Genomic DNA, 26,808 nt, shown 5'->3' on the forward strand with positions numbered 1-26,808 from the left:
CCCACTGAGTCACCAGGGAACTCCAAAAATAACCCAACTTAGAAGTGGGCAAAGGAGGAGTTCCTGTCGTGGCACAGCGGAAACAAATCCGACTAGGAACCATGAGGTTGCGGGTCCGATCCCCGGCCTCGCTCCGTGGGTCGAGGATCCGGCGTTGCCGTGAGCTGTGGTGTAGGTCACAGATGTGGCTCGGATCTGGCGTTGCTGCGGCTGTGGTGTAGGCCGGCGGCTGCAGCTCTGAATAGACCCCTAGCCTGAGAACCTCTATATGCCGCGGGTGCGGCCCTAAAAAGACCAAAAAAAAAAAAAAAAAAGGGCAACAGAGCTGCACAGACATTTCTCCAGGATGTTCAAATGGCCAGGAAGCACGTGAATGCCACTAAACATCATGGAATGCAAATCACAGCCACAGTAAGAGGTCGCCCACTATGCTGCCTCTAATTTGGGGAAAAACAAAACAAGAGCCCGCTGAGGGTTCACGAGGATGTGGAAACCTTCACTTGCGCCAGCAGGTGTGCAGACGGCGCAGCTGCCTCCCACAGCGGCGGAGCACTTCCTCAGAAAGATGGAAACAGAGTTACTATACGACCCAGCAATTCCACCCCTAGACAGACAGTCGGGAGAAATGAAAACGTACAGCCACGCAAAGAGCTGCAAACACACATCCGCAGGCGCCTCACTCCGAAGACCCGAAGGGAGCAAAAAACCCAGATGGCCAGCGGCTGAAGAACAGGTCTAAGTAAGAGGTCCACGCATACAACAGAACCTTATTTAGCCAGAAAGGGGTACAGATTCAGGGAGTTCCCATCGTGGCTCAGCGGAAATGAATCTGACTCGCATCCATGAGGACGCAGGTTCGATCCCTGGCCTCGCTCAGTGGGTTAAGGCTCTGGCATTGCCGTGGGCTGTGGTGTAGGCCACAGACGTGGCTCAGATACCGAGGTGCTGTGGCTGTGGTGGAGGCTGGCAACTGCAGCTCCAATCTGACCCCTCGCCTGGGAACCTCCCTATGCCACGGGTGCCACCCTTTAAAAAAAAAAAAAAAGTTTTGGCCTTCTGCATACTGCAAGCCAGGAATCAAACCTGCACCACAGCAGTTACAATACCAAATCCTTAACACGCTGTGCCACCAGGGAACGCGTAAAATTTTTACATAAGATAAAACTCAATATAAACTCAATAGCATATACTTTTTGCTTTTTCTGGTGATTAAAATAAGACACTACCCCAAAACAGAACAGGAGCTCACCGATGACCACCAAGTGATCACGTGCTGCGGAAGGGTCTGCACTTTACCGCCGCAGAATTAAACTCTGAGCTCAAGGACACCTTTCAAGTCCACAACACCGCTCTCGACCACCTCAAGGATAACCCTTCTGGGGAAGTCTCAATCATAAGAACGCTAGGACCCCAAACACGGATACTAAACTAAAATATATATGTTTTCAAAGAAAAAAAAATTTTTGTTGTTGTTGTTGTCTTTTTGCCTTTTCCAGGGCCGCTCCCGCAACATACAGAGGTTTCCAGGCTAGGGGTCTAATCGGAGCTGTAGCCACCGGCCTACCCCACAGCCACGGCAACGTGGGATCCGAGCCGCGTCTGCAACCTACATCACAGCGCAGGGCCACGCCGGATCCTTAACCCACGGAGCAAGGCCAGGGATCGAACCTGCAACCTCATGGTTCCCAGTCAGATTCATTAACCACTGAGCCATGACGGGAACTCCTCAAAGAAAATTTTAAGGAAAAAAAAGAAGAAGAAGGAAAAAAGATCATTTCAGGCAGGCTACACTGTCCTGTGATGGACATGCAGGGCAGAAATGTAGGAGGGAGATTCTGGTTTTCTGCAAAACGCAATGCTAAGTCCACTGGCAAGACTTGAATACTCTTCTCAAATGCAGCTACTTACTAGAGAAACGAAAATCAAAACCACAATGAGGATATCGCCTGGCCCCCCCCAATGGCCATCATCAAAAAAAAGTCTACAAATAACTGTTTTTAAAAAAATTTTAAATAATGAAAAATAACTATTAAAAAAAAAGTCTACAAATAAGAAATGCTGCAGAGGGTGTGGAGAAAAGGGAACCCTCCCACACTGCTGGTGGGAATGGCCACTGGTGCAGCCACTACGGAGGACAGTATGGAGATTCCTCAAAAGACTAAATATAGAACTACCGTATGTTCCAGCAATCCCACTGCTGGGCATCCATGCAGAGAAATCCAAAATTCAAAGAGATCCATGCCCCCATGTTCACGGCAGGACTATTTACAACAGCCAAGACACGGAAGCAACCTACATGACCACTGTCGGAGGAAAGGATAAAGAAGACGCAGTGTATGTACACGATGGACTATTACTCAGCCATAAAAAGGAACAAAATGCCATTTGCAGCAACATGAATGGAACTAGACGTTCTCATGTTAAGTGAAGCGAGTCAGAGAGAGAAAGACAAATACCTTATGATCACTTACATGTGGAATCTAAAATATGGCTCAAATGGCAGGTTCCATTGTGGCTCCGTGGTAATGAACTCAACGAGCTCACCCGAGTATCCATGAGGATGTGGGATGGATCTACGGCCTGGCTCAGTGGGTTAAAGGATCCGGTGTTGCCATGAGCTGTGTGGTGTAGGTCGCAGATGTGGCTCAGATCTGGCATTGCTGTGGCTGTGGCGTAGGCCAGCAGTGCAGCTCCCATTTGACCCCTAGCCTGGGAACTTCCACGTGTCACAGGTGCAGCCCTAAAAAGCAAAAAAAGCTCAGGACAAAGGCTGGGCTCTGACCTCAGACAGATGTGGGCTGAAATCCAGTCTCCGACATTCCCAGCTGTGAGGCCCAGTGAGCGACCGCCTCTGACCTTAGTTTACAATGAGTGTAACGGGGGCACAGATGCTCCCCCAGGCCCGGCTGTCCCTGCCTGTGCCTGGACAATGGCACAGCCCCGACGGGCCTGTCCAGCAGCGCTCCCTCCCGCCCCACGCTCCCGGCACAAAACCGCTGTACCCTGCAGGTCCCCTGGAGTCGGAAGCCCTGGCCTTGAAAAGACACCCACTGTCCTGACGCTGGGCCAGGAAGCAGCTCTCAGACCCGCAGGCGAGCGCCTGGGGCCGCCGCCAGTCCGCACGCAGGGCCCTTGTGGGCGCGGAAGGAGACCGCACGGCTGGCGCTACTCTGCCCCCCGAAACACGCGGGAACCCTCGCCTCCCACCCAGGTCGAGTCGGCTCCGATCCCAACAGATTTCCGAGCCGGCTGGGCACATCTCAGCACGTGCCCCCACGACAACAGCGTCAGGCCCTGGGCTCCAGGTCGGCCCCGGGATCCAAGGCCGTGGGCAGAGCGTGGACGAGGCCCGCCGCTCGCTGGCTCTGTCGCTCCCCCGGCCCCCCGCGTGACAGAGGTGGGGGCTGCGTCACCCCCGGGCCAGCCGCCAGGGCACTGTGTGACCCCGGCGCCCGCCCTGGCCTCTGCGACGCGCGAAGGGAAGCAGCCGACGGGCGGTGTGGATCACCTGCTCGGCTCCGAACCTCCGGGCTCCTCCCAGGCGGTCATCCGCACAGCCGTCGGAGCAACCCAACGCCACACACACACAGACCCGCAACCCTGCATTACGCTCCACACACGTCACAGTTTAAAAACCACACCCTTCCACCAGGACAGTCAAGCAGGGAACTGCCTGGCGGCCCGGCGGTTGAGGATCTGGTGCTGTCGCTGCTACGGTGCGAGTTCGATCCCTGGCCCGGGCACTGCCGAGTGCCACAGGCAGCGGCTGAAAGTACAGAAGAAAGAACTTCCGGGCGTCACCCTGCCCCGGGGACGCACCCGGCGGTCTCCCCACACGGCCTGTGAGCAGCTACCATCCAGGCTGCTTGTTCACCAGCAAACACAGCTCTGGGAAGCAGACAGGATTTGCCCCGGAAGCCACGTGGTCTCTCACACGCCCTCGCTCTGCCCGAGCAAATCTTAGCAAATGCTGACCGACGACGCACAAGTCACAGCCGGGGAGGCCCCCCGCGGAGGGCCACGGCCAGCCCGGCCAGCCGGCACCCAGAGACCCTGCCGACGACACACAGCCCGGGCGCCCCGGGACCTCCCAGATGGAGGAGCCCCTCACAGCATAAGGTGCCTTTCAGGCCAGGACAGGCCACGTGGCCCCCCAAACGCAAACAGTCACGTGCCAGCAAGGACCTGGAGGGACTGGAATCCTTGTGCACGGCGCTGGGACCGTAAAAACGGTGCAGCTGCTGTGGAAAACAGGATGGCAGTTCCTCAAAATATTAAATATAGAGTCACCAGAGGAGCCAGCAATCCCACTTCTGGGTCTGTGCCCGAAAGAACTGAAAGCAGGAACTTGGAGAGATGTCTGCACGCACGCCCACCTTCTCAGCAGCCAGAGGTGGAAGCAACCAGGAGTCCACTACGGATGAAACGACCCAGTGTGGGCCGTCCTTTCCATGGCTCATCATTCGGCCCCCAAAGGATGGAACCTCTGACACCTGCCACAACGTGGACGGGCCTTGAGGACGTGGCCCTCGGTGAGACAATCAGACACAGGACAGGAGGGTAGGATTCCACTCCCGGCAGGTTCCCGGAGCAAACGCACAGAAAAAGCAAGCAGATGGGGGGTGGGGCGGGGGAGTGCCGGGGCTGCGGGGAGAGGACGGGGAGGGAGGGTTCCGTGGGGACAGAGTTTCAGTTCTGCGAGGTGAAGAAGCCCTGGAGATGGAGGTACTGATGTTGGCACAACAAGGCGAACACAACGCCATGGAACTCTTCACCCAGCAACGGTTAAGACGTTATGTTCCATATACGCTACAATTTAAAAACCACAGAGGGCTGGGCCCACTCGCGGGATCCAGGGTGGGGCCTAAGACTCTGAATTTCTAGCAAGTTCCCAGGAAGTGCTGCTGTTCCAGAGTCCCGAGTCTGAGAACGGCCGCCCCGGGGTGAGCGGGAAGAGGGGAGCCAGAGCCCCACCCAGACCCGAGCCCCGGATCCGACGAAAGGCAGGTGTTCACAAACGCTGCCACCTTGCCTGATGGGTCCTCCAGCTGGGGGATGAGTGACATTCCAGAGGACGACTTTGCCCTGAAATAACGTGAAGCGGGGTCAGCAGAGACCCTCGATTTTCCACCTGAACATTCCTTCTCAGAAACGGCATCTACCTTTGAAACCTTCCCTAAGCTACTGTTATTCTGAAATTAACACACTGCTCGCAGGAAATGGAAGCAGAAGTTTCCTCATCCTTATCATGGCCACGGCCTCCGAAATGAGAATTCAGCAGCTCGGTGGCCAGGGAATGGCAGGAAAACCCCCAAACGCCAGGCAACAGCGCTGCCCCGGCCGCGACCACCCCGCCTTCAAAACCATCCGTCGCCAGCTCCCGGCGGATCCTCCCTTACTCTGGAGCTCCAGCAAACAAACTCTGCGTAGCCTCCACCTCATTACAGTTAGGGCTTACTTCTCCTGTAATAACTTACTTTCCGGAAGAGTGGAAGATCCTGAAATAAAGCAAATCCCTCCAACCCCACGGTCCATGCGCCTCTGTGTCCACTGTGCACGTTCGGCTCCATGTGCAGAAGGTTGTAACGTGACAGCCGCGTTTCAAATACCAAGCATATTTCCAAGTTTCCACATAACCACAGTTCCCTTTCAAATCCCCTGCAAAAGCAAAAGCCTCCTAAACGCCGGGCCACTCAAATAATCACTATGAATCCTGGTTCCCTTCCAATCTGTCCTCTCGTGTACCTTTTAAATGCACGCGTTGTCGTTGTGACATACTTCAGACATGAAAACATAAAATAGTGGAACCCACATATCCGCCACTGAGGTCTCACGGAGGAAAACCATCTTTTTTCCTGAAAGGGTTTTAAATAAACACACGTTACCGACACACACCATCGCTATCCTTCCCACCGCCACCCGCGCTAACGATTCGAAACAACCACGAAGTGCGACTCCGCGAAAGCAACGGCGTTCCCGTCGTGGCGCAGCAGAAACGAATCCAACTAGTATCCATGAGGACGCAGGTTCGATCCCTGGCCTCGCTCAGTGGGTTCAGGCCCCAGCGTTGCCGTGAGCTGTGGTGTAGGTCGCAGACGCAGCTCGGAGCCGGCAGGGCTGTGGCTGTGGCGTACAGCACCTGCAGCTCTGATGCCACCCCTAGCCTGGGAACCTCCCTATGTCCAGGGTGAGGCCCTGAAAAGCAAAAAAAGAAAAGACAAGACAAAAAAACCCACTCTTCTAGAATTGATGGGTACTATTTCCAGGCAGGTCTGCGTACTTTCCTGACATAAGCGTCCTAAAAAATACATGCAAATACTGCATTTCATTACATATAATAAACATATGGTTACTTTCTTTACCCACTGGCTTTGAAAACTTTTTTCTTTTATGGCTACACCCACTTCCTGGGCCAGGGACTGAATCTGAGCCACAGCTGCAACCTACCCCGGATCCTTTAACCCACTGCACCAGGCTGGGGTCGAACGTGCACCTCCACAGCTGCCCGAGCCGCTGCAGTCGGATTCCTAACCCGCTGCACCACGGCAGGAACCAAACTTTTTGTGTGGAAACAGCGTGCTTAGAGAAAAGGCAACATCTCAAAATTCAGCTCCAGGAATGTACACATCAGTGTAACAGCACCGGATAAACAAACACTCCCCTCCTGCCTCCTCCTCCCAGGGCGACCCCAGACTTCTCCTGCCACAGGTGACGTTCACCTGTCTTTATGCCACATCGGGGGACTCGGACGGTGAGTTCCTCTGCTTCTGACTTCTCCTCAACGTGCTAGGGGGGGGATCCCTCCCTGTGACTGCATGGGGTGTAGACGGTCCACCCTCCCGCTGCAGGATCAGCCACAGCCCGTCCACACACGGCTGCCGCCAGCCACCTGGGCAGTTACACACGCAGCGCTGCCAACGCACCAGCACCCACATTCTACCTGCCTCCCAGGGACACACGTATGCATTTCTTTCTGTTGGCCACACTCCTAAGCGGGAAACTCCCGGATCCAGGGGTTTCATCTGTTCCGCACCGTCAATAACTCCAGTTTTCCGAGTGACTGAGCCAATGTCCACGCCCACGGCGGGGTTCCCGCCGCCTCCCGCGCTGGGCCGCACTCGGCGACCTCCGGCCGGTGCTTCTCGCCCCCCACCCGGCAGGGCCTCGATTCTCTACCACAGCGGCAATTCGAGTGCCACTTACCTTCTTTCTTTCCTTTGACACTCCCGCCTCCGCCCCACAGTCTCAGAGGTCACGAAGAATGAGGTGGGACCGCGCGGTGAGGAGCGCGGGAACCGCACTTGGCTCAGCCACTGTCCTCCTGGCCTCGGCTCTCAGGCCGTGAGGACGGTCCCGGCACAACACATCCCGCAGGACTTCTGATTCTACCCTTAGGACCAGTTCCGAGAGAATCCCCCTTCTGCGCCTGCTGCAGACACGGCCCGATGGCTCTCGTCTGCCTGCAGGGGTCACACGGCTTCGCTCAGCCGCTCTGCTCAGAATCCCCTCCGGAGAGGTGCCGCGGTCTCCGCTGTGATCGGCGGCTCCTTCCCAGCAGCCCGAAAAAAGACCGAAACCCGAGCGTCCTGGGGATCAGAAGGGCAATGCCTAAGGAGACCGGCTCCTCATGTGAGGTTTCCTCAACTCCACCACCGCCCCCCGAAATGTGCTTTCATCACGGCCGCCCCCCCCCCCCGCCCCGCTCCAGCCTCCAGCCGCGCCGTCTGCCCTGCTGCCCCCCGAGCACACGCGCCCCTGCTGGCCCTGGAGCCTCGCCACTGGCTCTTCTCCCAGGGTCGTCTTGCCCGGACACCCGGCACACCGCCTCCTCTGAATCTTGGTGCAAAACCACCCTCTCCGTGACATTTCCTCGGCGACAGCGGCAACCTGCATCCTGACCGCCCTGCATGGCGCTCTGACGCGTGTCACTGACTGGCCACCCCGCATGGCGCTGACACGTCGCTGACTGCTAAATACTGGCCACCTCCCGCTACGAGGACACACCCCCTCCAAGAGCTGACCTTTCTGTTTATTTTCTTCACAGTCACCCAGCGATGAGCGCAGCGCCCAGCACGCAGTGGGTGTGCAAGAGGCATCTGCAGACGGAAGGCGCGCACAGTGTCCACAGGAGCAAGAGAATGACGAAGCCAGGCCCGCTGGGCTCCCCCACCCCCCAGCAGGGTCTCAATCCCGTGCCCTCCCCACCCCCACAAAGCGCACTCAGCTCGCTGGTGACGGGAACCCAGCCTCCGTGAATGGCAGCGAGAAGGAAAAGCTGCTCACACAGGGTGGCTGTCAACGCACAGGCCACGCGGGGCCCTGAGCTGCGACAGCGTCGCACGGCGCCCCATCCCAGCGGGGCCTCTCTGCGGAGGTGCAGCTCCACCCGTCCACCCTCCGCAAAAGCATGTACAGCGAAAACCTTCACTACATAAAGCTGCAACGTGCCAGGTGGCTGCCCGGCCTACACAGCAGGAGAACGTTTTTCCATCTTCCTGCAACAGGTTAAGTGTATTTACCTTGAAGCAAAATAAAAATAATCTGTCACGGTCCCTCCAAGCCCGCTTCTACCTGCTGGCTGAGAACGCCCTAACTGAATCCCCTCCAGCTCCCAGCTCAGTTCAAACACCCCTTGACCAGGGAAGAGTTCCCCGAGCCCCAGCAGAGGCTCCAGATCCTTCCTGTGCCAACAACTGGCTTGAAGGCCCTCGCTGAGCTTCCCTAAATCCATCTCATTCACAGGTTACTCCCACGCATGACACAGACCCCACAGGGAGCCGTGATGTCCCAATATTGCCTAGCGCATGGGTGGCACATGGCACATGTACCCAAAAAGGTTTTAGGATGCACAACTGGGTTTCCAAATGCACAAGAAGGATGCCAGACCCCTTCCTCACACCACACACAACTCATTCAGAACGTATCACAGCCCTAAGTGTAGAAGCTAAAACTACAAAAGTCAGAGCTCCCTTGCGGTGCCTCAGGTTAAGGAGCTGGCATTGTCACTGCAGCGGCTCAGGTTGCTGCTGTGGCGCAGGTTTGATCCCTGGCCCAGGAACTTCCACATGCCACAGGGGTGTCCAAAAAATAATAATAATAATTAATTTAAAAAATAAATAGGAGTTCCCGTCCTGGCTCAGTGGTTGACAAACCCGACTAGAGTGCATGAGGACGCAGGTTCAATCCCTGGCCTCGCTCAGTGGGCTAAGGATCCAGCGTTGCTTTGAGCTGTGACGTAAGTCACAGACGCGGCTCGGATCCCGCACTGCTGTGGCTGTGGTGTAGGCCGGCAGCTACAGCTCCGATCCGACCCCTAGCCTGGGAACTTCCATATGCTGCAGGTGCGGCCCTAAAAAGACCAAATAAATAAATACATACATCTACAAAACTCTTGGCAGACATATATTTTCTCCTACATGGAGTAAGTCTTCATGACCTTGGGTCAGGCAAAGCCTTCTTAGATAGAACACCAAAAGCATCAACACAAGAAAAAAACAGACTAAACAGACTTCGTCAAAATTAAAACCGGTTGGGCGTTCCCGTCACAGCTCAGTGGAAACCAGTCTGACAAGGATCCATGAGGAATGAAGGCTCGATCCCTGGCCTCGCTCAGCGGTGAGCTGTGGTGCAGGTTGCAGACGCGGCTCGGATCCTGCGTGGCTGTGGCTGAGTCACAGGCCAGCAGATGCAGCTCCGATACAGCCTCTAGCCTGGGAACCTCCATGTGCTGCAGGTGTGGCCCCAAAAACCAAAAAAAAAAAAAAAAAAGTTAAAAACTGTTGTGCTGTAAAAGATACCATCAAGAAAGTGAAAGACAACCCACAGAAATAAATGCCTGTAACCCTTGTCTCTGATAAGGGACTTGGGTCTAAAACAAATCAAAAAATAAATAAATAAATAAATAAAACATATCAAGAATTCTTATAATTCAGTTTTTTTAAAAAAAAAAATTAATACCGTAATCTTAAAGACAGACAAAGGACGTGAAGAGACATTTCTCCAAAGGAGACATTACAAAAGGCCCCCAAGCACCTGAGAAGAGGCCCGGCCACAGGCGTCTCCACCGCCTGGGACGGCTGTAATCAAAAAGACAGGCGGTGCCAAGCACTGGGGTGAGGACGTGGAGAAACTGGAACCCTTGGCTGCAGAACAGTCTGGCGGTTCCTCAAGCGGCTAAACACGGGTCACCACAGGACCCAGCAATTCCACTCCCGGTCTATGCCCACGAGAACTGAGGCCCTACACCCACACAAAGGCGTGTGTGACTGCTGAAAGCAGCCTTAGTCATAACAGCCGAAAAGGGAAACTGCCCCGATGTCCACAGACCGATGACCACATAAGGACCATGGCAATTACCCACACGGTGGAGCATTACTCGGCCATGAACAGCAACGAAGTACTGATCCCTCTGCCACCACACAGAGGAAGCCTGAGGACGTGAGGCTCAGTGAAAGAAGTCAGCCGCAAAGGACCATGTATCATATGGGGGTTTTTATTTGTTTGTTTTGTATTTTTAGGGCCACACCTGCAGCATATGGAAGTTCCCAGGCTAGGGGCTGAATCAGAGCTGCAGCTGCCAGTCTACACCACAGCCAGAGCAACGTGAGATCCAAGCTGCGTCTGCGACCTATACCACAGCTCACGGCAACGCCGGATCCTTCACCCACTGAGCGAGACCAGGGATCGAACCCGCATCCTCATGGAGACTAGTCGGGTTCGTTAACCACTGAGCCACGACGACGCAGACTCCTGAGGTTCTATTGACATGACATTCCCAGAAGAGGCAAATCCAGAGGCAGAAAGCTCAGGGGCGTCTGGGCTGGAGGAGGGGCTGGGGAAACAGGAAGTGAGCACTAGCGGCACGGGGCCTCTTCCAAGGGATGACGGGGATGCCCTGAGATGGGCGGCAGCGAGGGCTGCCTACCCCTAAGAATCACGGGAACTGTACACTTGAAACGGGTGGCTTCTATGGCATGCGAGCTCTTTATCGCAATAACGCTTTTAAAAATGTCTCATGCATTCCTGATCCTCCTCCAGTTCTTGCAAAAACACGCTGAGTACCTTTCCCCAGCATCTGTGCCTGAACGCAGATGGCTCGCACTCTTAAAAACAGTGTCTAGGAGTTCCCGTCGTGGCGCAGCGGTTAACGAATCCGACTAGGAACCATGAGGTTGCGGGTTCGGTCCCTGCCCTTGCTCAGTGGGTTGACGATCCGGCGTTGCCGTGAGCTGTGGTGTAGGTTGCAGACGCGGCTCGGATCCCGCGTTGCTGTGGCTCTGGCGTAGGCCGGTGGCTACAGCTCCGATTCAGCCCCTAGCCTGGGAACCTCCATATGCCGCGGGAGCGGCCCAAGAAATAGCAACAACAACAACAACAACAACAAAAAGACAACAAAAAACAAAACAAAACAAAAAAACAGTGTCTACCTCAAAGGGAAATGCCATCTACCTATGAAACGCTTGGGCTGCAGGCGAAGGAAAGTCGAGCTGGTGATGCTGCCACAGAGACTTCGAGCAGCCACCCTCAGTACCCCGGGGACCTCCCTGGGGTCCGTGTGGCCGTGAAGCTGCACGTCCGTCCAAGTGGAGGCAGCCACCAAGGGCGAAGAAGAGAGTGAAGCTCCCAAAAAAAAGTGCTCCTCCCTCTCCCTCCTTTTCCCATGGATCCAAGGCAGGGTGGGGACGGCCACCTGTGTGTCCCCTCACACACCATGAAGGCAAGAGCCATGACTGCTGTCTAAACCTTATGGATGCTTTACAGAGTGTCCAGCTAACCCTAAAAACACTCTAAGGAGGTAACTGTGATCCCATTTTGCAGATGTGAAAACCAAAGGCCCAGTTTTTTGCAGGCCTCAGCATAGCCTGCCTGCGGTCACAGGTAGCTGGGTGACTCATGGGACCAGAAATCGCACCAGGTTACCCAATAACACCACCAGATCCTCCTGCGTTGCCTCCTTGACTCATGAGGCCTTCGACGCCACACGTGGAGCGGAGCAGAGGCGGGCCCAGCCCAGGCCTGGGGCCAGAGGTCAGATGGTCTCCGTGCAAAGCCCTGCCTCCCCTGTGACTGTGGACAAGCAGCTCACCTCTCTGCGCTCAATGTCTAAATAAGGCCACTACCATCTAGGTCACTGGTTACGTGCATGAGTCTTTTAAAAAGCATGAAGGGAGTTCCCACTGTGGTTCAGTGGATTAAGAATCCAGCTGGTGGGGTTCTCATCATGGCTCAGTGGTTCATGACCCCAACTCATATCCATGAGGACATGGGTTCAATCCCTGGCCCCACTCAGTGGGTTAGGGATCCGGTGTAGGCTGGCAACTACAGCTCCAACTCAACCCCTAGCCTGGGAACCTCCACACACCTCAGGTGCAGCCTTAAAAGGACCAAAAAAAAAAAAAAAAGTAACACATAAATAAAAATTAAAAAAAATAAAAGCATACGCATGTGTACACGTGGGAAGCACCGAGCACAGCGAGCTGGGCAGCTGGGCGCCAGACATTTGATTCCCAGATCAAACCACAGACCAAATGAACTGCAGCCAGGGGACGACGCTCCCTCCAGGGCCAGGTCCCACAATGTGACCCCAAATTCTGCATGGGGTCAACCCCAAAGAGAGCGCCCGGGACCTCTGGGCAGCTGAACTGATCACTCACGCTCACTCACACTCACACACACACACACACACACACGGCTCCTCCAGCTGACAGCACTGCTCCTTCCCAAAGGAGACACAAGAATCCAAACCACAAAGGGGAAAAGAAAAATCACTGCTGTGTCTCCTTAGACGTCACACAGCCGAGCCCAGGCCCCAAAGGAATCATCTACCGCGTGACCTCCTCTGACTCAAACAGCACGGGGAACCTCAGGGCAGCCCCGGACCCCGCTGCCCCACAAATCGCACCAAACCGGCTTCTGAAGGCGCCCACCTGCCTGAGCCTCTTCCTCAAAAAGCCTGTGGAAGGTTCACCCGTGAGGAGGCCCAGGGACCTCTTCCCGAGTTTAACAGGCCACTGTCTCAGCCAACCCGGGCCATCTCGGAAGAACTGACAGAGCACAAGTTCAAAGTTCCAGAAAGAAGTCTCATTCTGTTGAACTAAATTCCATCTGGTTTGGGTTTTGCTCTTTTTTTATAAAGCCTCCTCCTGGGCCTGGATGGTTCAGTGTGAAAGTGACTCAAGTTTTCTAGGACCTCTGGACACGAAACGAACACATTCCAAAATATCTGACAGGACTAAGTGTGTCTGGATCCCGATGGAGGCTTAAAAGGAGAACCTCGTTCGCAGCTGAACTCGGGCCCCGTAATGAAATTCTGAGCAGTCACCCGATATCATAAGCCAAGTGACATACAAGTAATTCACCAAAACAAACAGGTATTGATCTACAGAAGCGCTCGCAAGAAGTGAGAGCAGGTCCTTGCCTGCGGGGCAGACGACCAGGAATGCAATTAACCAACCAGGACACGGAACGCTTGGTGACGACGGGCAGGAACAAAGGAGGAACTGTGAAAAGTGTCCCAGAGTGAAACACACTGAGTCAGTCCCCGCCCCAGTTAAATCTGCACTGCGTGTGGGGACCCAGTTTCCCGGCAAGGGAGGTGAGACCGTCGGCCAGCATCTGTTCCCACCCCCCCCCCCCCGCCGCCCCGACTCCAGAACCGGGGAACCTGGACAGCGTGAGCGCCTTCACCAGACGCGGGGAACTCGCCCTGCTGCTCAAGAAGCAGCGCGAGGTGACACTAGCTGAGGCCACCACAGCCAGCTCAGCTGGCAGCAGGCCCCCTGTCGCCGGAGCCAAGTCCTCTGGGTGGCGGGGCAGCCTGAGGCCCTAAGCCACCTCCCCCCGAGGCCTGGCTGACACCCTCCCCTCCCAGTGCGGTCCTGGGCCATCGGCCCCCAGAACCACCCCCTCTCAGAAAAACCCTCTGAGGACAGACAGACGGGCTGGGGAGGGGGGCGGTGCTGGATGAAACAGCCAGAAACCGAGGGTCCTGAGAGGGGCCGCGGTGTGGAGGACCCAGGCTGACGGCAGCAAGGGGCCGGCCCCTGGTCACCAGGGGCCCACTGCCTGGTGTGACCCCAGCTCCCCTGCCGCCTACCGACCGGAGACGCTGAGCATCTGGGTCCTATGAGCCTCCGCTTCGCCATCTGGAAGCAGAGGTGGCAGGACGAGCCAGCGGACAGGCGCACGGCCCCACCGGCCACCACCCTGCCACGGGGGGCCCCGACGACGTCCCTCCCACCCAGCGGCAGAGAGCCACACTCAGGGCAGCAGGCCCACTTCCACACGGCACAGGGAAACTTGAATCTCTTGCGGACACGTCCACGGGGCTCCCCACCTCACCGTCCGAGGGAGGGCGCTCAGCAGAGCAGAAGCCGCCCCGAGGTGAGGCCCGCACGCGCAGAGGCCACCCTCCCACCCCGAAGCGCTGAAAACGCAGCTCCCGATCTCCCTGTGGTCCCCGTTCTTGGAAGACTGAGCCACCCCAGCCTGGACTGGACGCTCTCAGGAGCGAGAGGTAAGACGGCAGTTCTGAAGACGATTAACTGCACTAAGTCAGGAGATCACCGGGCCCCCCGGGTGCAGAGGGCAGAGGCCGAGAGCAGGCCACCTTCCCAGGCATCCACCTGCTGCCACACAGGTGCTGGCGGCCCTCCTTCCTGCTGGTCCCAGGGGCCCCCTGGCCATCTGGACTGGCCAGCAGGCTGGGCGGGCACCAACAATACCCAGACAGAGACCAGAAACAGCAGAGCCGACAGGGCTGGTGACTGATGAACTGCAGGAGATAGAACGAAACCACCTTTCATGGCAGACACGGCGTTAACCAGAGTGGGAAAGGGAGGGAGGCCTCGATCCCTACAAAACAAGATCCCCAGGGCCCACCCTTGCTTGTTAGACTGTGTTGTTAGTAAGTCCACTCATGTCTCAGGATCTTAGGGTCCCCCCACCCCCGACCCGAGAACTTTCTACAGTGAAAAAGACACTCATGTGTATGTATACACACAGGTACAGAACGTTTACAGACAATTTAACAAAATCATATATCAAACACACATGCAACCACCCAGGCCAAATATTAAAAGACCGCTGAGACCCTGGATGCCTGCTCGTCCTGAATCCCTTGCAGGCCCTCCCCCCCACCCCGCCCCAGTTCTCCTACCAGAGGCCACCAGAGCCCAATTTTCACGCTATTTCCCTTCCTCTTCAGTTACAGTTGCAGCCTCTGTGCAAGACCCCGACACAGCAGAGTCTAGTCCTGCATGGTTCTGAACTTGATATAAACTGATGCCACAGAGGATGTGTTTTCTCCGTCTGGCTTCTCAACACCCTCAGGGGCAGGGGTAGGGACTCTGTATTTGCAAAAGGTCACTGAACAGGGCAAGGCAGCGGTCATCCAAGGACGTCTCCCTGGCTCTCGAAGTGCTTACTCACTGAGATTCAACAGGCACAGCTGATAGCAAGCAGTCACCTCCAGGCTAGGAAATGAGTTCAGCAGGAGAGAGGCTCTGTTTATGGAGCTCAGGCTTTAAGACTTTTTTTTTTTGTCTTTTTGTCTTTTTGCCTTTTCTAGGGCCGCACCTGTGGCATATGCAGGTTCCCAGGCTAGGGGTTGAATCAGAGCTGTAGCTGCCGGCCTACACCACAGCCACAGCAGCACAGGATCCAAGCTGCGTCTGCCACCTATACCACAGCTCACAGCAACGCCAGATCCTTAACCCACGGAGCAAGGCCAGGGATCAAACCCACAACCTCATGGTTCCTAGTTGGATTTGTTAACCACTGTGGGCAGAACTCCTAAGACAATTTGTAACATTGTTTCCATGTAAAGCAGCAAATTCTACAACACTAGCATTTTAGAAGCACAAATACACAAGCCTTGACATATTACTAAGCAGACATAAAATAGAAAGTGATAGAAACGATTTCCAAGCCATACATAGAACGTTAAGTGAAACGAAGAGGCTACAAAATGTCAGTAGGTCCTGAGGTGAACTCCTCAAAAGCACACCGTGGAAAAGGGAGAGCCACGGACGCGCATGCTCGCCGGCTCCCTCTGTAAAACGTAGTGTTTGTGGTTATCTTACTTGTGTGACAACACTCTTCCTCCAAGTGCCATGTCACGCACAGCAAGAGATCCCACCAGTCTGTTTACAACTCATTCACAAGGCTTGTGGGCAGGAGAGCACCAGCTGTGGCGCACTGGATGAAGAATCCCACTGCAGGAGCTCCTGTCCTGGCTCAGGGGAAACAAATCTGACTAGGATCCGTGAGGACGCAAGTTCGATCCCTGGCCTCGCTCAGTGGGTCGAGGATCCCTGAGCCGTGGTGTCGGTCGCAGACGCGGCTCAGATCCCGCATGGCTGTGGCTCTGGCGTAGGCGGGCGGCTACAGCTCCGATTCAACCCACAGCCTGGGAACCTCCATATGCCGCGGGTGTGGCCCTAAAGAGACAAAGACAAAAAAAAAAAAAAAAATCCGACTGCAACAGCAGGTCACTAGAGAGGTGCAGGTTCAACCCCAGGCCCTACACAGTGGGGTTAAAGGATCTGGCACTGCTGCAGCTGTGGCTTGAATTCAACCCCTCACTCGGAAACTTCCATGTGCCACAGGTGAGGCCATTAAAAACAAACAAAAAAAAGATTTGAAGGAGAAAATTCACTAGCACCAATCAGGTTAAAGATTCTTGGAAAATAAGTTAACTGTACTTCAAGCTTCTCTGGAAGGCATCAAACATCACAAAATTCCACTTCATGTTTGCTTAGCATACACACTGCCAGTTGGGTAAGAACGCCCGAAGACCCCAACACAGCATCCACCCCCAGGCACTCGTGTCCGCAGCGCCTCCTGCAGGGGGGGGGGGGGCCTTCCCTCGCCCCGCCTGACCCGCCGGCCTGACCCGCACGAGGTTTTGCTTTGTCCGTTCTTTCTTTTTAGGGCCACACCCTCCGCACATGGAGGTCCCCAGGCTAGGGGTGGATGTGGAGCTGCAGCCGCCAGGCGACACCCCAGGCACAGCAACGCCAGATCGCAGCTGCATGTGCAGCCTACGCCACGGCTCACAGCGAGGCCGGATCCTTACCCCACCGAGCGAGGCCGGGGAAGGAAGCCAAGTCCTCAAGGACACCCGTCGGGTTCGTCACCCCTGAGCCACGACGGGCGCTCCCGCCCGCGTGATGGCTTAACACGGATGCTTTTTCATCAGGAACGTCTACCTCAAGTCCAGTTACGATTTCTTGACGATCTACAAGAAAAGCATTCCGAGGATGAAAACCACTCCGCTCTCGGAGGCTAACGCGTCAAGGGCTGCGCTTCTGGAATTCCCGAGGCTCCAGGTGGCCTGGCCGCTGGCGGCGGGTTTTCGTCACCGGGTGGCTCCCGTGGGCAGGCACCACGGGCCACAGGAGGCCCACACGGCTCCCCCGACTCAGCAGCCCAGTCTCTCCACTCGGCCCCGCACAGGGTGGGCCAAACACCCCTTTTCGGGGTGCATTTTTCTCAGGAAGGAAAAAAATAACCAAAACAGAATTCCCCTACCCGGAACACATCACTTTCTTGCTAACCACACATTCTGGCAAAATCTGCTCTACATAAAAGTGGTTCAGTTCCTCTTTCTTCAAATTGACACATTTTACCTTGCAAATTGTATATGTCAGGGTGTGTGTGGGTGTGGGTGTGACAGAAAGAGACAGAGCTCAGCACCTGCACAGGTACCACTGTTACCAAATTCAGATGTAACACTAGCCTAGAAAACACTCACACAAATGCAAGCTACTCAAACGCCAGAGCTCTTTCGACACAGCAGGTATTATTCCAGACACCAGGATGTAAAGAAAAATAATAGTTTCTGCCCATCAGGAGCTGACAACCGGACCGCGTGTGACAGGGAGCGGGGTGGACAGAAAGGCTTTTTCCCCAGTGCAGATGGTCCTTTAAGGTGTAACTCAATCACCAGCAAGGGCGCACATCTTAAGTGACAGCTCAGCGAGTCCTGACAAATGCATACGGGCAGAGCCGAGGCGGGGGGAGCGGGGGCACGGGAGGCATGGGAATGGCGCAGGCATGCAGAGGGGGTGGCAGCCGGTGTGGATGAGCTCGGAGGGTGAGCCAAGTTCAGACATGACCGCTCAGAAAACCAGGGGGCATCCGGAGGTCTGGGGAAGCCGGCCACATGGGAGCTCCTCACCAAAAGGGCATGGGGAGCGCAGTCCAACGGGGAGCTCCAACAGAGTGAAGCTGGCTCTCCGGGGGCCAAAAACAAGGGGCGTTTAGGGCTGCAGGAAAGCAGAGCAAGGACACAGGGTGGTACTCTGTCTATATTTTTATCAGCGTGCGCTGTAATCCCCCACATCAGCACCCATCACACTCACTCTCCACCACCCTACGGCACAATCACTGAGCTCTGTCACCTCAAAACAGGCCCTGCGATAAACGCCCATCCTGCAGAGCCAGGAAGCAGAGTGTGGCGCGCGCGCACGCGTGTGTGTGTGTGTGTGTGTGTGTGTGTGTGTGTATCTTTATATAGATAGATCTTTTTTTTTTCTTTTTAGGGCCACACCCGCAGCATATGGAAGTTCCCAGGCTAGGGCTTGAACAGGAATTGCAGCTGCCAGCCTACACCACAGCCACAGCCACGCAGGATCTAAGCCGCATCTGCGACCTACACTGCAGCTCATGGCAATCCGGACCCTTACCCCACTGAGCGAGGCCAGTATCGCATCCTCATGGATGCCAGTTAGGTTCATTGCCACTGAGCCACAACAGGAACTCCGAATCAGGTATTTTGATAGTCTTAATTTTAATACAAAAAGCCACAAAGGGTTTACGTCGCAAATAGAGAAAGAACTGCTACAACTCAAAGAAAAAAGACAATCCCATAAGAAAATGGGCAAAAGATAAAAACAATCAGTTCAGAGAGGCCTACAGGGTGAAAGTATTACAAGAAACTAAACCACACTAGGAACTGAAGAAAAGGAAATTTAAAAAAACAAAATATGTTCTTAATTTATCTAATTCCGAAGCAAGTTTTTTAAAAATGGTGGGTATTTGGGGTTTGTTTTGTTTTGTTTTGTTTTTTTGCCGAGGGCAGAGCATGTGCAAGTTCCTGGGCCAGGGATCAGACCGCAGCAGCAAGCCAGCTGCTGCCGTGACAATGCCAGATCCTTAACCAGCTGCATCACAGGAGAACTCCCTAAAAAGTGGTATTCAATGTTAGTAAGATCACGGGCAAAGGATGCATTGCCCTCATAGGTATAAACTAGTAAAAGCCGCCAGAGAGAATAGCTGCTTAAAATGAAAAATGTGCAGCCCTACGACCCAGCAACTGCCCTTGGAGGACTTCTTGTGGTAGGCAGCATAAGGGCCCCTAAAGGTACTCACATCCTAAGTTAGACTGAATTCCTGAAAGGGGAATCAACGGTAGCTGAGTACGTTAGGTCACACAGCAAAGGAGAACTAAACGGAGGTGAAATTCAGGTTGCTCACCAGCTGACTGTAGGGGGGTTCCTGTTGTGGCTCAATGGGTTAAGAACCCAATGCAGTGTCTGTGAGGGTGTGAGTGCCGCCCTGGCCTCGCTCAGTGGGTTAAGGATCCGGCGCGGCAGCGAGCTGTGGTGTAGGTCGCAGACATGGCTCGGACTGCGGCCCAAGCCGGCAGCTGCCGCTCGAATTTGACCCCTAGCCTAGGAATGTCCATGTGCTGCGAAGGAGGCCTTAAAAAGACAAAAAGAAAAGGGCAAGGAGATGGACTGCCTGGTGGGCCCAATGTAATCCCAAGGGGCCTTAAAAGTAGAGCAAGAGGACGAGAGAAAGAGACTCAGCGAGTGGACAGCACAGGAGAGGCAAGGCCACAGGGGCAGGAGCAGGGGGGGATCAGGCAAGGAATGTGGGAGGCACCCTGGGCTGGATACGGCCAGCAAGCAGCTCCTCCCTCGGGGCCTCCGGAGGGAGCGCAGCCCTGCCCACACCAGGGTTTAGCCCAGGGAACCCTGCTTTGGACTACTGACCTCCAGAATTGTAAAATGATCAACTTTTGTTGTTTAAGCTGCTAGGCTTGTGACTTTGTTACAGCAGCAGTAGAAAACCAAAACATCACCCCAGGGAAACTGCAACACGTACGCATCAGGTGGAGGATGCCTGAGCACACGTATGTATAAAACCTAAAACCAGAGAGGATCCACCCCAAACGGGTAAGTGGGGGTGACTGCAAATGGGTGGAGACTTCAGAAGGTTCTGTATATTCTAAAGAAAATGTGTTTGTCCATGTTCCACGTAACTGAAAGTTAAATTTTTAGGAAGGGAGTTATCACTCACAGCTTAAGCTTCAAGGAATTAGAATGTAACAAGACTCTTAGGCTGCAAACCACAATTTTTTTCCCGACAATCCTAAAGGTATTATAAAGACGTAGACCCCAGAGTCCCCACAATTAATACTTTTTTTTTCTTGTCTTCTTAGGGCTGAACCTGCGGCATATGGAGGTTCCCAGGCTAGGGGTCAAATCGGAGCTGTAGCCACCAGCCTACGCCAGAGCCACAGCAACGTGGGATCCAAACCGCATCTGCAACCTACACCACAACTCACTGCAACGCCGGATCCTTAACCCACGGAGCAAGGCCAGGGATTGAACCCAAAACCTCATGTTCCTAGTCAGATTTGTTTCCGCTGCACCACAGTGGAAACTCCAACAATTAATACTAATGGTAGTATTTGGACAACAGCAGAGAAAAGGGAATTCGTTGTATACCCATAAGCCACAACTTCTCAACAGCCAGAATCAACCTTTGTTAAACCAGGAGATACACATAACATCTTTGTATGAAATTCACTCTCAAAGGCTTAGATTTTTTTTTTCCTTTTTTTGGCTGCACCTGCGGCATGTGGACATTGCCAGGCCAGGAATCAAATCTGCATCACAGCAGCAACCTGAGCTGCTGCAGTGACAATGTTGGATCCTTAACCTGCTGCACCACAAGGGAACTCCTGAAAGGCTTAGATTTTCTGACTCCAGCCCATCCAACCACCATCCCCAATATGACATCATACCCCTTAAGCACTGCCCACTTTGGGTTTTTTTGTTTGTTTGGTCTTTTTAGGGCTGCACCTGTGGCATATGTAAGATCCCAGGCTAGGGGTCAAATCGGAGCTGCAGCTGCTGGCCTACACCACAGCTCACGGCAACACCAGATCCTTAACCACTGAGCAAGGCCAGGGAGGGAACCCACATCTTCATGGATTCTAGTCGGGTTCATGACCACTGAGCCACAACGGGAACTCCACATTGCCCACTCTGGGCAAGTCACTTGCCTCTGGGTTTAGTTTTCCCAATGTAAAAAGTGAAAAAAAAAAAAATCTGAGTTTTGGTCTACCACTTCACCTGCCTCACAGGATGACCATAAGGATATGAACAGAACAAAACGAGAGACTACGTACGTCTCGAAGGTCCATGAACCACACTTTGAGACGCAGTCAGCTATAGGAGAGCACTCGATAAACTGAGAAGCGCTACCCTGATGGTAGCAGAACACCGAATACCACCACCACAGCCCAAGGGAAGGCCAGCAGGCAGAAATCATTCAGTGCCAGCCAGCCCCGTTCCTGCAAAGAGACCTGAGCCGCCACCACATCCAGCAACTCTAAATTGTTTTACAGTCCTCAGAGGAAAAAGCATTCCTACCCACACACTGCCCCGCAGGTCCAAGTGTGACCCCGCCAAGGAGTCCAGTCAGGGGCCCTGGTATGGGTGGGTGAACGCTGGGCCAACCTGTGCCCTCAGGAACACAATGTTCTAACCAGGAGCAACAGCCATCACATGCTTCCCTTACGCAGCTTCCAGTCAAAGGAAACACAACTACAGACCAATGGCGGGGGGGGGGCTGTTTACATGCAGACTCACCCAGGGTCTTTCTGTCAATTAGGCCAATGCAATGCACTGCCCACCCCCTCGCCCCTACCCGCAGCGGCTTCACTCCACTCCTGACTCCTCTTCTCCCTAATGAATCAACTCTCAGAGCCCTCCAGAACGCATCGGAAGCACAGCCACCGCAAGGACACCTTTCCAGACTCTCCAGGCAGAGTCGCCGACCTTGTGCCCACCACCACCACCAAGCAGCAGCAGTAACTCAGACCAACACCCACCTACATCTACTCTCCAGTTAGAGAGCTGAGGGGGGACCATTTACACAGGAAGATCCTAGAAAAGCCAAGCCTCACGCATGCTTCTTCGTGTTCACGCTGACCCATCAGAAAAAGCACTTAGGGAGAAATACAGCGGGCTGACGGATGAAAACGCCCAAGTCCCGGGCAACCAAAGTACTTGCCAAGGCCGGACAGGTCCAGGGACGGCGCCCCACGCGGTGGGCAGGCCGGCACGCAGGAAGCGCGCGGCGGCCTGGCCTCGGGGCCCCCAGGGACCGGGGCAGCCCCGGGGAGACGCGGGCAGAAGCGCGCGGCGAGGCGCAAACGCGCGCGCTGGGCCGCGGAGCCACGCGCCCTCCTGGGCGTGGACGCGGGAGTGGGAGGGGGACCCGGCGGGGCGCGCGGCGTCGGGGGGCAGAAAGAAAACCGAAGGCCGAGGGGTCTCGGGCCCAAGCCGCGCCCGGCCTGCTGGGCGTCCGCCGTACCTGCTGCCGGCGGGTCCGCCTCTTCGTCCGCCTCCGCCTCAGGTGCTGCAGCGACTGGCGCCGCGGGCAGCGGGTCCATCGCGCCGCCAGTCATGTGAGCGCGCGCCACGTGACTTCCTCCACGCCTGCCCGGCCGCTGCCCGGCTTCGCCACGCCCACTCCGGGCCGCCACGCCCATCCCCGCCCTGGCCCCGCCCCGTCTCGCCCCGCCCCAGCCACGCTGCAGAGGGGAGGGCAGGTGGCGCGATCCAGGCCGGCGCTGGCAGCCCCGCGTCCGCCGCGGCTCCCCGCGCGTTCTCTGCCGGCGCCCTCGCCCACTCATCAGCCCCCACCCGCCCTCTCTCAGGCACCCATCCACTCGTTCATTCACACGCTCCCCGCTCATCCGCTTACTCACGTCCTCATTCGTCTGCCCACTCAGGAGCCTGCTCATTCATTTGCTCACTTACCCACCCTGTCATTCAGTCGTTGGCTCATTTACCCCTCCACCCACTCGCTCGCTTACTCAAGTCTCCCGACTGCCGCCTGGAGGCCAGGCAGCCCCTGTGCTGGGTGCTGAGGATACAGAGCTGCATTAGGTACTTCCCCATCTGGAGGACAGACGGGCCACCAGAGTGGAGCAAATGTCCCGACTGCCAAAACCAAAACAAGGCTGCAGGAGCGCCGCACCAAAGGGTTCCCGCGGCACTGCCGGGGTAAAGGCTCTCAGGATGAGTAGAGCCCGACCCGAGGCTGGAGGAATGAGGAATTCAGCAGCAGGAGGAGGGAGTGGGTCCCCGCATCCACGAAGGCCCTGAGACATCACACGGCGGCACACGCTGTGGTGTTCCTGGAGCTAAAAGCGTGGGGGCTGGAGTTCCCGTCGTGGCGCAGTGGTTAACGAATCCGACTAGGAACCATGAGGTTGCGGGTTCGGTCCCTGCCCTTGCTCAGTGGGTTAACGATCCGGCGTGGCCGTGAGCTGTGGTGTAGGTTGCAGACGCGGCTCGGATCCCGCGTTGCTGTGGCTCTGGCGTAGGCCGGTGGCTACAGCTCTGATTCAGCCCCTAGCCTGGGAACCTCCATATGCCGCGGGAGCGGCCCAAGAAATAGCAACAACAACAACAACAAAAAAGCATGGGGGCAGAAGAGGAAGCTGGAGCGGTTGGTAGGACCCCATTAGGGAGCGCCTTGTTTACCAAGTAAGGACCCTGGATGGATCCCCTAATACTGGGATGCCTCTCAGTGCTCAGGGGGGGAGCCGGGAACAGTAACCAAGAGCCCAGAGCCCCTGGGAGGGTCCTAGGAAGGACCCCGTTCTCCCCAGGGGGTTCATTCTCCTTGCTATAGCTACTGGACATCTTTGGGAGTTGGTACCAACTACAAGCTGGCTCCCAGCATAACTGAGGAAGTGCCATCCCCCTTCCGCAGATGGGCACATAGCTGCTTTCCGAAGCCACAAAGGGACGCGGCTGAGCCTGACACCTCCCCCATCCCATGCTTTTCCTTCCGCCAGACCGGCTTCCTTTAAGCTGTTTTTGCATCAAATGATGCCCTCAGCAGTTTCTCCCCTCCAAGGCCTGGTCTCTCCCCGCTTCTCCTTCCCCCTCTTCTCCCTCCTAATTTCCAGGTATTCTTTGCTACGTATCTCTGACCACCCCCCCCCTAGAGATTATAAGATCTTTGTTAAATATCTAAACACTCACTGCGCCTTGCAAACTGAAGCGTTAAACAAGCATAAAATTAGACATTACTGGAGCAAAACGGCTTATTAAATGTATCATTTTACTTTACCCCCCTGACATACGGTCACACCACCTTCATTCAGTGATCCTGGATCTTGGCTGCTCTAGTCACCAGGAGGGCATTCAAACAAGCTCTGCCTGAAACCCACCCTCAGAAGTTCTGGGTTAAATGGTCTAGGGAGTGACCTGGACTTGAATTTGGTTTTCATTTGTTTGTTTGTTTTTTAAAAAAGCTCCCTAGGAGTTCCCATCGTGACTCGGCGGTAAGGAACCTTACCAGTATTCATTCGTGAGGATGCAGGTTTGAGCCCTGGCCCCGTTCAGTGGGTTAAGAATCCAGCGTTGCTTTGACCTGTGGTGTAGGTCACGGGCTCGGCTCAGATCCTTCGTCGCTGGGGCTGTGGTGTAGGCCAGCAGCTGCAGCTCTGATTCAACCCCCAGCCTGGGAACCTCCATATGCTGCACATGCAGCCTTAAAAAGCAAAAAAAAAAAAACCCAAAGAGCTCCCTGGAGGACTCTAAGGTGCAGCCCAGGTGGAAGACCACTGCTCTAAGTAGCAAGTCACTCTACTCTCACAAACATTTCCTGCGCATTTGCCAGGTGGGGAATTTTGTGTGGCGTGGGAGGGGAAGTGAGGGAGACAGCACAGGGAAAACCAGGAGGCGTCCTCACCTTCCCAAGATCCTGCTGGACCTGAATGGAGGAGCGGAACCAGCGGGAGTCCCACGCCACACGGCGAAGCGGGGGCTGGAAACGGGGTGCTGTGGAAGCAGAGCTGAACCACTGGTTCTGATGTAACTGGCTGTGAGTGCCTCCAAAGAAGGACCTCTGTCCTTCTGGGTTAAGGGCTCCAAAGACAGATCTAACAGTTTAGGATGTTCGGGAAGTGTGCCCTGAAATACATCCGCCTGTAACTTTAAAGCCTCACCAGAGAAGCCCAATCCTTATGCCATTTCCCTTTCATTCAGGAAAAAGGAAATAGGGAACAGAATTTCTGGAGTTCCCGTTGTGACTCTGCAGGTTAAGGACTCAGTGTTGTCTCTGTGAGGACGCAGGTTCACTCCCTGGCCTCACTCAGTGGCTTAAGGATCTAGCATTGCTGAAAGCTGTGGCGGAGTTCACAGATACATTTCAGATCTGTTGTTGCCATGGCTGTGCAATGGGCCTGCAGCTGCAGCTCCAATTCGACCCCTGGCCTGGGAACTTCCATGTTTCAGGTGCAGCCATAAAAAGAAACAAACAAACAAAAAAAGTGGAGTCTCTGACTTTTAAAACCCTTTGAGGAGTTCCCATCGTAGCGCATGGAGTTAAGGATCCAGCATTGTCTCTGTAACCACTCGGGTTCAAGCCCTGGCCTGACACAGTGGGTTGAGGTCCTGGCATTGCCTCGCTGTGATGTAGGTCACAGCTGCGGCTCAGATTCTGGAACTTTCATATGATGTGGCTGAGGACAAAAATAAATTTAAAAAAAAACCTTGGCAAGGGTAAAATCCAATTCTAGTAAGACTGTTTTCGGTTTTTTTTAGGGTCGAAGACTCAGTATACGGGTTCGGCTAGGGGTCACATCGGAACTACAGCTGCCAATCTATACCACAGCCACAGCAATGCAGGATCTGAGCCGCATCTGTGACCTACACCACAGCTCATGGCAATGCCGGATCCTTAACCAATAGAGCAAGGCCAGGAAGTGAATCCGCAACCTCGTGGTTACTGGTCGGATTCGTTTCTGCTGCGCCAGGACAGGAACTCCGTGCAGTAACAATCTCAGATCTCAGAGGCCTGAAATAATGAAGGGGTTACACTCATCACTGTCACTCAGAAACCCAAGTTAAGGGGCCGCCACCATCTTGAATTCCTGCCATCTTGCCAAAGGGAAAGTGCTCTGAATTATTTAAATGCTCTGGCCCAGGAGTTCCCATCATGGCTCAGCAGAAACGAATCTGACTAGCATCCATGAGGACGCAGGTTCAATCCCTGGCCTTGCTCAGTGGGTTAAGGATCCAGCATTGCCATGAGCTGTGGTGTAGGTCGCAGATGCAGCTCAGACTGGAGTTGCAGTGGCTGTGCAACAGGCTTGCAACTGCAGCTCCAAGTCAACCCCTAACCCAGGAACATCCATATGCCACAGGTGTGGCATAAAATAAAATAAAATCCCTGCCTTGAGTATAGGGATTTGCTCACACCTTCCAGGAGCCCCAGGAAGCTTTAAATATCTCACACATGTTGGCTCACCTAATTAGACTTTGGACAAGCTACTTAACTTTCCTCAGCTTCAGTTTGCTCACATGTAAAATAGATATATCAACATTATTCACTCCAGAAATTGTTCCTTGAAGGTGAAGTTTTTTTTTTTTTTTTTTTTGTATTTGTTGTTTGTTTGTCTTTTTAGGGCCAAACCCACAGCATATGGAGGTTCCCAGGCAAGGGGTCAAATCAGAGCAGTAGCTGCCGGCCTATACCACGGCCACA

The 26,808-nt window shown here is 54.8% G+C and overlaps 1 protein-coding gene across 1 annotated transcript in view; it reads right to left on the reverse strand.

Moving 5' to 3' along the window:
• SNX8 (sorting nexin 8) overlaps positions 1-22,738 on the reverse strand; it is a 43,298-nt gene extending 20,560 nt beyond the window's left edge. Inside the window, exon 1 of the mRNA XM_047779425.1 lies at positions 22,615-22,738. Within this exon, the coding sequence (XP_047635381.1) occupies positions 22,615-22,708 (94 nt within the window). The 5' untranslated portion in view covers positions 22,709-22,738. The remainder of the gene's footprint in view (positions 1-22,614) is intronic.
• Between the last annotated feature and the right edge of the window lie 4,070 nt (positions 22,739-26,808).

This window comes from Phacochoerus africanus, chromosome 5 (assembly GCF_016906955.1).
Source record: "Phacochoerus africanus isolate WHEZ1 chromosome 5, ROS_Pafr_v1, whole genome shotgun sequence".
NCBI lineage: Eukaryota > Metazoa > Chordata > Mammalia > Artiodactyla > Suidae > Phacochoerus > Phacochoerus africanus.